At 50.5% G+C, this 9735-nt stretch overlaps 1 protein-coding gene across 1 annotated transcript in view; it reads left to right on the top strand.

Annotated features, from left to right (window-relative positions):
* Positions 1-9735, top strand: part of ARHGAP27 (Rho GTPase activating protein 27) — a 78679-nt gene that overhangs the window by 8152 nt on the left and 60792 nt on the right. Inside the window, exon 2 of the mRNA XM_015416559.1 lies at positions 6158-6982. Coding sequence (XP_015272045.1) covers positions 6200-6982 — 783 coding nt within the window. The 5' untranslated portion in view covers positions 6158-6199. The remainder of the gene's footprint in view (positions 1-6157; positions 6983-9735) is intronic.

Here is a 9735-nt window from a genome sequence, read left to right as displayed (position 1 = left end):
ATGTTCGTTGCATCGATGACATTGTCTAACCATCTCATCCTTTGCCATCCCCGTCTTCTTTGGCCTTCAATCTTTCCCAGCATCAGGGTCTTCTCTAGTGAGTGCTCCCTTCTCATTTGGTGGCCAAAGTATTTGAGCTTCATTTTCATTATCTGGCCTTCCAGGGAACAGTCAGGGTTGATTTCTTTTAGGATTGACTGATTTGATCTTTTTGCAGTCCAAGGGACTCTCAAGAGTCTTCTCCAGCACCATAGTTCAAAAGAATCTATTCTTCGGCGCTCGGCCTTCCTTATAGTCCAGCTCTCGCAGCCATACATGACTACTGGGAATACCATTGCTTTGACCATGCGGACTTTTGTTGGCAGGGTGATGTCTCTACTTTTTATCATGCTGTTTAGGTTCGCCATCGCTTTCCTCCCAAGGAGCAGGCGTCCTTTAATTTCATGGCTGCTGTCACAGTCTGTCACAAGAGCGGTACAATGTACCTAATTGGCATAACCATAAAAGTTTAAAACTACATAGAATACATACTCATTCATTTTACATAAGAAAATAACAGTTAGCAATAAAGTGCGCACAGTGCTCAAAGATTAGATGGCGTGCTCTTCAGATCTAAGTCCACGTTGTCCGTCCGGTCATCCTCCCTCGAGCAGATAGAGGCCTGGGGATGCATCTGGGCCAGTCCTGGGTTCCAGGAGTTCAATGGAATCGGTGATGGGAACAGTACTGGCGGCTCCTATTCGAAGGCCTGTTGTAGGTTCAGTCCCTGTAACTAGATGGAAACAGTCAAACACAAACCTTCCTATGAGCGGGGATGGCTCCTGCGCATATCATTTGAACATGTGCAAGGTTATGTGACAATCTGAAGGGCGGGCACGTGGAGGGCCGGCTTGGGCGCTAACAAGCCACAGGGCCAGCATATTCACCACCTTTCCCCCCTCTCCACATGTTTATCCAGCACCCACATATCCCCCCCGTGCACACAGTAAGTGCCATAAGCAGGGCTCATTACCTGCAGGAGCGCACAGGAGCGAAGCTCCGGCAGTAAAGAGCCCAGGGGGCGGGCACATGCAACAAGCCCCGCCCCCTGCTCCCAGCAGCCCTCCGTCAGAGCAAGAAGCAGCCAGGTAAGTTGGAGAGCTCCCCCCAGCCCCCCAGTCCAAAACAGTCCAGTGGCACCTTTAAGACCAAGTTTTATTCAAGTACAAGCTCTCCCTCCTCTGCGAGGACAGATCTGCACGTCCCCCCCCCAATAGCTAGCAATCCAAAACAGTCCAGTGGAGCCTGAGCGGTGGGTGTTGCCTTCTGACACATTTCTGGTGATGTCAGGGGGTGTGGCATATGCAAATAGGTTATGCTAATGAGCCCTTGCACCTCTTTTTCTACGAAATGACCCCTGGATAAGTGTGCCATTGGTTACTATGGGACTCCAGCTTCTTCAAGGAAGTGTTCCTACAGTGTGAAGAAATTGCATTTTCTCTTGAGTCGCAATATTTTGTTGCTGGGAAAATGTCATACTTCTGCCCAGCAGGCTCTTCTGTTTATGCTTATGAATGCTGCCTGAAGAGAGAGGACAAAAATGTCAGAGGCCGGCTTATGGGAAGGGCGCCCGTACCATCACAAGTGTCGGACTCGGGCCATGCCTGTCCTCTCTGGCCCATCTGCCTTTGTTGTCCCTCTAGATTTTTTTTTGTTAATATTCCAAAATATCTTTAGAAAATGAGTCCCCCCCTCTCCTAAATAAAATGTCAGAGGCCGGCTTATGGGAAGGGTGCCCGTACCATCACAAGTGTCTCTGGCCCATCTGCCTTCGTTGTCCTTCTAGATTTTTTTTTTAAATATTCCAAAATATATTTAGAAAATGAGTCCCCTTCTCTCCTAAATGATTCCACTCAAGCAGAAAATGCTCATTTATGGACCAAAAAAAAGGAAGCTGCCTTCTTCCCCAAGATCTATTCCTCTACAATTTAACAGATCTGTTCCTTTTTTAATGTCATTTTTTAAAAAAGACTGTGTTGCTTAGTCAATCCCACTTCCCTGTTTGCCGGGGGGGGGGGGGGGAAGCAATGCTCCCTCTAAGCTGTGGCATCTTGTGAGCAAAAATTCTACTTTGTGAGCAACTGGCATTGGAGCTGTGAGCCAGCGATTTTGCTACTGCATACATTAGTTTGCTGTGGAGCCCTCCTTCCTCAGCTAGGATAAAAATGTGTGAGCTGGAAGCTAACAAAACTGTGAGCTAGCTCACACTAACTCAGCTTAGAGGGAACACTGGAGACTAGGCTGTGCATGGAAACTAATTCCCCTCTCTCTATGCTTCCCCTGCAGCTCCTGGAGGTAGAGCTACATGTAAGGAACTAGCTCCAGGAGGGCCACACTCAACACGACTCAAGCTGATTGCTCTGAGTTCTCCCTCTCATTAGGGAGGACTGATTATACTTACAATCAATGCTCCCTCTAAGCTGTGAGCAAAAATTCTACTTTGTGAGCTACTGGCCTGAAAGTGGTGAGCAGGTGATTTGGCTACTGCATCAATTAAGATTGCTCTGGAGCCCTCCTTCCTGAGCTAAGACAAAAATCTGTGAGCTGGAGGATAAAAAAAAACTGTGAGCCAGCTCACACTAACACAGCTTAGAGGGAACACTGCTTACAAGACTCGAGATGTGAATGGGAGGGAGCTCAGAGAACCGGCCCTTGGCATGGCTTGTGTGAGAGACAAGAGCTCCCAGCTGGAGATGGAGGCTGGAGGGAAGATTCCAAGACAGGCTGGTCTCCGCTGGTACAGAACATGGTGACTAAAGGGCACCATGGGCTTAAAGGAAGGATGGGGCTCTGGAGGGGAAGGCCACGTTTGGCGTAGGGAGTGCCAGGGCAGATGGCACAGACCTAGAAGCAAAGCGTGGCGTCCCAGGGGCAGAGCAAGAGTGGAAGGAGCCCTACGCCTCATGCTGCCTTCATTATGGAAGCAGAGGTGTGGTCCAGGCCGGGCTCAACACCATAGCGGTCGGCACAGACTGGTACAATGCAGGATAGGATCCAGAATGCAATGCATGTTGTCAGATCAAAAGATAGAGGAGGATTATAAAATGATGAATGAATTAAAGATAGCAGCTAGACAAAAAAACTGTGTCGTAATAGGTGATTTTAACTACCCACACATTGATTGGGTCAATATGTGTTCTAGTCGAGAAAAAGAGATTGAGTTTCTAGACACTCTAAATGACCGTGCTATGGAGCAGATGGTCACGAAACCTACCAGGGGACAGGTGATCCTTGATTTGGTCCTAAGTAACACTCAAGACCTGGTGAGAGATGTAAAAGTGATTGCACCGCTTGGGAACAGTGATCATAATGTTGTTGAGTTCAACATTTGTATAAATAGGGAAGCCTCGGGTTCGCCACAGGAGCTCGACGCTTCCCAGATGTGGCGGTGAGATCGCGCCCGGAAAATCCGCCTATCTTCCGTCCTTCTAGCGTGCCTAATGCTCCGTGTGATCGCAGCCTATGTTGGTTTTCACCATGCAAAATGTGGTGTGGCTATCTGTGCCGGTGTCACTGTTTTCAAGAAGGTAAGCTACAGACCTGAGTCAAATAGAGGTGATGAAGAGAGAAGTTCTAGGGCTGATCCATAAACTTAACAAGCCACTGGGTCCAGATGGCATAGATCCAAGGGCTCTTAAGGAACTTGGGAGCAAAATGGCTGGTCTCCTCACAAAAATATGACACTTCCTTAAGACTGGCTTCCAGTCCAGAGCAACTGTAATGAGACTTTTACAAAGGGATCCAGAGGTGGTCAATGAAATGACAGGCCTGTTAGTCCAGTGACTGTTTCAGGGATGCAATTAAAGACACAACGATTAAGCATGGCGAAGAACAGGCCCTACTGAGAAAATCAGCACAAGTTCTACAAAGCAAAATCCTGCCTCACCAAACTTTTGGAATTCTGTGAGGGGCTTCATAAAGACATGGGACAAAGGTGAGCCAGTAGACATTATCTACTTGGACTTCCAAAAAGTTCTTGATGAATTTCCTCACCAAAGACTCTTGAGCAAACTTGTCAGTTGTGGACAAGAGGACAGATCCTCTTGTGGATTAGAAACAGGTTAAACAAGCAACAGTAGCAGACAGAAGGAGTAACTTGCCGCGGAAGGAAAGAAGGAAGCAAACGGGTTTTATAGAGATCTGTACTGGGAAATGGGCAAGGGCGGGCATCTGATTGTGTTTCTGGTGGTAGTTCCGGCGCCCACCCATGTCTCCTCGCAAAAAGGGTTTTTTTCAAAGCCTCCACAAATGCGCACAAGCACCCAGGAGAGCATGCGCACATTTGAGTTTTTTTTTTTAAAACAACAACCCTGTTTGCCCCGTGCCCCGATTCTTTGCTGCGCCGCCCCCCTACCATGGGACCTCCACGGTAGGTCTGCTCACGCAACCGCGCATTATTTAGCCCTGGGGCAAACAGCCACGCTTCCCCCCCCCCCTGCATTTTCCTGCACGTGTGCCCACAGCCAATGAATGTTGTTGGTGGTTTCCCGCCAGTTTCTCTGCAATCTTCCCATCTTCCTTTACCAATCTTTTCACCTTTTTGTCATCCAAGGGCCTCCTTGGGCAGTTTCGTGTGTACATAAAGACATTCTTGTTGCTTATGAGAATGCTTTGTGCAACGGCACGCCTCATATTTTACCCGCCTTATTTCCAGCTGACCTCCATTTTACCAGGGCTTTTGTGCTCCATCCTGTTCCTCTTGTTTGGCAAGACTTCCACTTTGTACAGGCCTTCTTTGGCTTCCTTGACTCTGCTTTTGCATCCTCTGAAATCTGTCTGCAGTATAACTCTACCTGAGCATCCGTTATCACAGCTTTAAACAATTTCCAGGCATCCTGAAGGAATTTGACCCTCTTTGAGACCCTTCCACTTTTGAAATCAAATGTGTTGAATGGTGGGGGGTGGGCCTTCGGAACATAAGAGAAGCCAGTGTTGGATCAGGCCAATGGCCCATCCAGTCCAACACTCTGTGTCACACAGTGGCCAGAAATACCGGGTGCCCTCAGGAGGTCCACCAGTGGGGCCAGGACACTAGAAGCCCTCCCACTGTTGCCCCCCCCCCAGCACCAAGAATACAGAGCATCCCTTGCCCCAGACTGAGAGTTCCTATCTATACCTTGCAGCTAATAGCCACGGATGGACCTCTGCTCCATGTACTTATCTAATTCCCTCTTGAAGCCGTCCATGCTTGTAGCTACCACCACCTCCTGTGGCAGAGAATTCCACGTGTTAATCACTCTTTGGGTGAAGAAGGGCTTCTTTTTATCTGTTGTAACCCGACTGCTCAGCAATTTCATGGAGTGCCCTTCCATTCACAGAAATACTGGACTTAACGATGCTGTACTCATGGGGCCCAGTTGGGGCCCATAGCTCTGAGGCCCCTCGCCACAGCAACTGGGCCCCACTCAAGACCTGAGACCAAGTGGGGGGGGGGCTCCTCTCTACTCAGCTCCCCGATCAACACATTCCAGCCACAATTATTTATAGTGTCCAGGAATTTGGTCTCTTATCTCATGACCTCAACACCCACTCATCCATTATATTTGAGGCAGCTGAACTGCCTCTTCATCTGATTGTTCATGCCTTTGGTTGGTACACTTTTATCTTGCCCTTTCTCCAGTGGTGTGTGTGGATTTTCCCCTCATGCATTCTAACCCGCCAACAACCTTGTGAGGTAGGTGGGGTTGAACGTGTGCGACTGGCCCTACAGAGCCTGCCCGCACCAGATGCATCCTTCCCTGACCTCCCTAAGTATGGAGTAAGCCATATCCTACAGAGTTTCCCTGTCTTGCCAAGTTTCTGAAGTGTTTCCATTCTGCAGCAAGACTTCCAGCTCTCCCAGGCAATTGCTTTGGAGCACTGATAGTTTATATCCTCCTCCATATGCCCTCTGGATAAGGCTTAACAAATCCCTTCTCCTTGACTTCTGCCATGTGCTGGTCTGGGGCGGGGGGGGGGGGATGGTTCAAGCTCTGCATAGCCCCTCAACCAACCTCTGAGCAAACTGGGCATTTGCCTTCTGTGAAGTTCACAGAATTCATCCTTTTTCAACCCCCGAGTAGTCACAGGCCTGCCTGAAGCCACCCTGGCTAGAAACGTTTCCCTCTTTGTCTTCCAGAGAGAAGAGTTTGCTCCCAGGAAGCCACTGCGGGACCCAAGGATGGAGTCCCTGGGCAGAGAGGAGGAAACCTACATCTTGGTGGAATACGCCTTTGAGTACACCGCCAAGGACGGGCGTCTCGTGTCGATAAAGCCCAACGAGAGATACGTGCTCCTGAAGCGAACGAATGACCACTGGTGGCACGTCAGGAAGAGCAACGGCAGCCGTCCCTTCTACATCCCGGCCAAATACGTCAGGCAGCTGCCTGGTCCTGCGGCCCAGACTGAGCCCCCTTCGGAGACGCTGCCCCCCACAACTCGGTTGGAGGATGCCGACGCATCCGTTGGGGTTGGCCGGGAGCAGCGGCCCGAGTACGAATATCGGTTTGTGAGTGCCATTCCAGCGTGTGAGCCTCGAAAGACAGACACGGATGAACCCAGCGATTCCTCCCGGGCCCGTTCTGTCTCTTTGCAGGCGGGACTGGCGTCCCCTCTTGGGGTCGACAGAAAGGTTCTGCCTCCCGTTTCGGGAGAAAAGACAGCCACCCCCACCAGCCTGAGTGCATCTCACGGCTGCCTGAAGCCTCACGGCCCAACGGAGCCCGGCTGTTCCGGGAAGGGCTACCGCCGGCCTGCTGAGCTCATCCGGCCAACCGTGTCCCTGGACGACCTGGCCAGGTTCACTTCTCACAGCCAAGCAGGGACGGGGGACTCGGGACTGCACAAAGCCGCTTCGTGGGGCCATCCTCACCCACGCCTCGGCTCCGAAAACTTCTACAAGCCGGCAGAGGAGAGAGCAAAGGAGGCCATCCAGGAGCTGGGCACAGAGCTCGGTGCCGAACAGGTACAGTCCCCACCTCCCAGGAGAAAAGAGATTAGGGTTGCAGGGCTTAAAAAGAGCAGGTGATTAAAAAGGTGGTTCATGCTGGGCTAGAAATGGTGAGAGGGGGGAGACCCAGGTACAGAGGTAGATCGAGATGGGCGGCCATGTTTGTCTGTAGCAGGAGAAAAGAGCAAAGAGCAGGGGTCATTTCCTGCAGGAGCGCACAGGAGCAGAGCTCCGGCAGTAAAGAGCCCAGGGGGTGGGCACATGCAACAAGCCCCACCCCCTGGTCCCAGCAGCCCTCAGTCAGAGCAAGAAGCAGCCAGGTAAGTTGCAGAGTCCTCCCCGGCCCCCTGGTCCAAAACAGTCCAGGGGCACCTTTAAGAGCAGGTTTTATTCAGGTACAAGCTCTCCCTCCTCTGTGAGGACAGATCTGCATGTCCCCCCCCCCCAATAGCTAGCAATCCAAAACAGTCCAGTGGAGCCTGAGTGGTGGGTGTTGCCATCTGACACACTTCCGGTGATGTCAGGGGGTGTGACATATATGCAAATAAGTTATGCTAATGTGTTATGCTAATGAGCTCCTGGCACCTCTTTTTCTACGAAATGACCCCTGGCAAACAGTCCAGGAGCACCTTCAAGACTAACGGCCTTTGTTGCAGGGGAGGAGCTTTCCTGAGCCACTGCTCACTTCTTCAGAACTAGCTCCAGAGGGTTCAGCTCTTCACTTTGCCCTGGAACCATGGAGTGACCTTGACCCAACCTCTTGCCTCTCACACAAGTAGGGAGACCAGGTCTCCCTCTTCCCTGCCCACTGCCACTCGGTGGGGACAGGAGGGAAGAAATAGTCAAAGAAGAGCAGTGGTATGCTGATGGTTTGATGTCACTTCAGTAAATACCTAGAAGTGAGGTCACCACGGCAACATGTCCACTCAAGGAATCTGCCAAAATTCTCTTGTTTCACTATAGTGTTTTGGTGAATCCTAGAGTGGGGCATGTCGGCGTAGTGACCTCACTTCCACTATTCACCGGAAGCAATCCATGTTCCCACCTCCCTTCCTCCCTCCCTCTCGTACTGAGGGTAAAATTGAGAAGCATGTAGAACGTGTGTGAACACACCACTCACGCATGTTGGGCCGATCCCATCCTCGTCGCCAGTGAAAAGTACTGAGACTTACTAGTGATTTCAGCTCTCGTACTTTATTTCAGCTCAGAACGAGACGTGAGTACCCAGCTCGCAGGCTGGTTTATATGTGCACAAACCCCGCTCCCCAAACACACCCACACCCAAGTGATTGGCTATTTACAGTGGCCAAGAGTTCCATAGGCTCAACGGCCAGGAGCCTAGCCTGCCAATAGGTGGCGGCTAGGATCCGCTCATCCCATGTTACTGAGAACGAAGCTCGGTCGCTTCGCCTGACCGCGTGGCGAAATGGCCGCACACGCGGTCTGATACATGACATGGGCCAAGCGCTGGTTTGAGACAGGCCAGGGGCTACGGTGCATTCTTTAAAAATTTAAAGTTTACTGGCTTGTTCCGGGGCCGTTTCAGCTGCCCACCTTGCCCCCAAGGGTGTACGCAAGCGTCACCTGAACGGCACCAGGCTGCCTGCTCTCAGGGCCGGGAGTTTTGTGGTGGTGTGGGAACACTTCCAGTTCCCATTTTCTCGGCAGGGGCAAAGCCACAGCCTTGTTTCAGGTCTCTCTGGCCTAAGCGAGAAGTGGGCAGGACTGCTGAGTTTCAGGAAGGAGAGAGACAAAAATACCTTTTAAAAGAATCCCTGTCACCTGCAGATAAGGACACCAGCTTTCTTATTTTATTTTTATTTATTTATTTATTTTTTGCATTTGCATCCCGCCCTCCCCAATGGGCTCAGGGCGGCTAACAAGGGCAAGGCCATTTGCCATGCCATAGGTAAAAACATATAAAACCTAGTAAAACATCCAACACTACAACCACCGTACTCAATCCATTACTGATATCCTAAATCCAAGACGGTAACACCGCAGTTCCAGATGGTCCTCCCATAGTATGCGTGTCCAATGGCGTCGGCTTGTCAGATCTTCAGTAGTTTCCAGGTTCTTCCTCGGGCCTCGTCGATGCATCCTTTAAGATACCTTAACGGTGGTGGTATAATGGGGCGGCGGCTCCTACTCAAAGGCCTGGCGGAAGAGCTCCGTCTTACAGGCCCTGCCTCTTACCAGTCTCTGCTCCTCCACCTGCCTTGAGAGCTTCACCTGCTACATCCCACCTGCTCTTTGAGGTCACCGGAGCCGGTTCTTTAAGACAGTTGGTAATAGGGTTCCCAACCTCCAGGTGGATTTCGCACGTCTAGACTCAAAACAGGAAGCCAGTGCCGTTTCTCGCCCTGGCTTAAAAATGGGAGACTGACAGTCCTAGGAATGAATCAGGAGGGTTCCAAGTGCCTGGGAACGAAATGTCCTCTCCCTTCAGTAGGGGCTTAAGGTGTGGGAATACAGTGCCTAAGCCTGCTTGCAGGGAGGGCGGGATATAAATCAAAATAACGAAAATAAAAGAAGATAAAATAAATGTGGAATCAGGAGGGTTCCAAGTGCCTGGGAACGAAATGTCCTCTCCCTTCAGTAGGGGCTTAAGGTGTGGGGATACAGTGCCTAAGCCTGCTTGCAGGGAGGGCGGGATATAAATCAAAATAACGAAAATAAAAGAAGATAAAATAAATGTGCAGGTGCTCAACTACTGTTTTTTTTTTTTTAATTATTTTTATTAGGTTTTTATACATTAAGCAACACAC

Source organism: Gekko japonicus, unplaced genomic scaffold (genome assembly GCF_001447785.1).
Source record: "Gekko japonicus isolate JY-2015 unplaced genomic scaffold, Gekko_japonicus_V1.1 scaffold3267, whole genome shotgun sequence".
NCBI lineage: Eukaryota > Metazoa > Chordata > Lepidosauria > Squamata > Gekkonidae > Gekko > Gekko japonicus.
The sequence above is the reverse complement of the archived record's forward strand: the minus strand, read 5'-3'. Positions and strand labels throughout refer to the sequence as shown.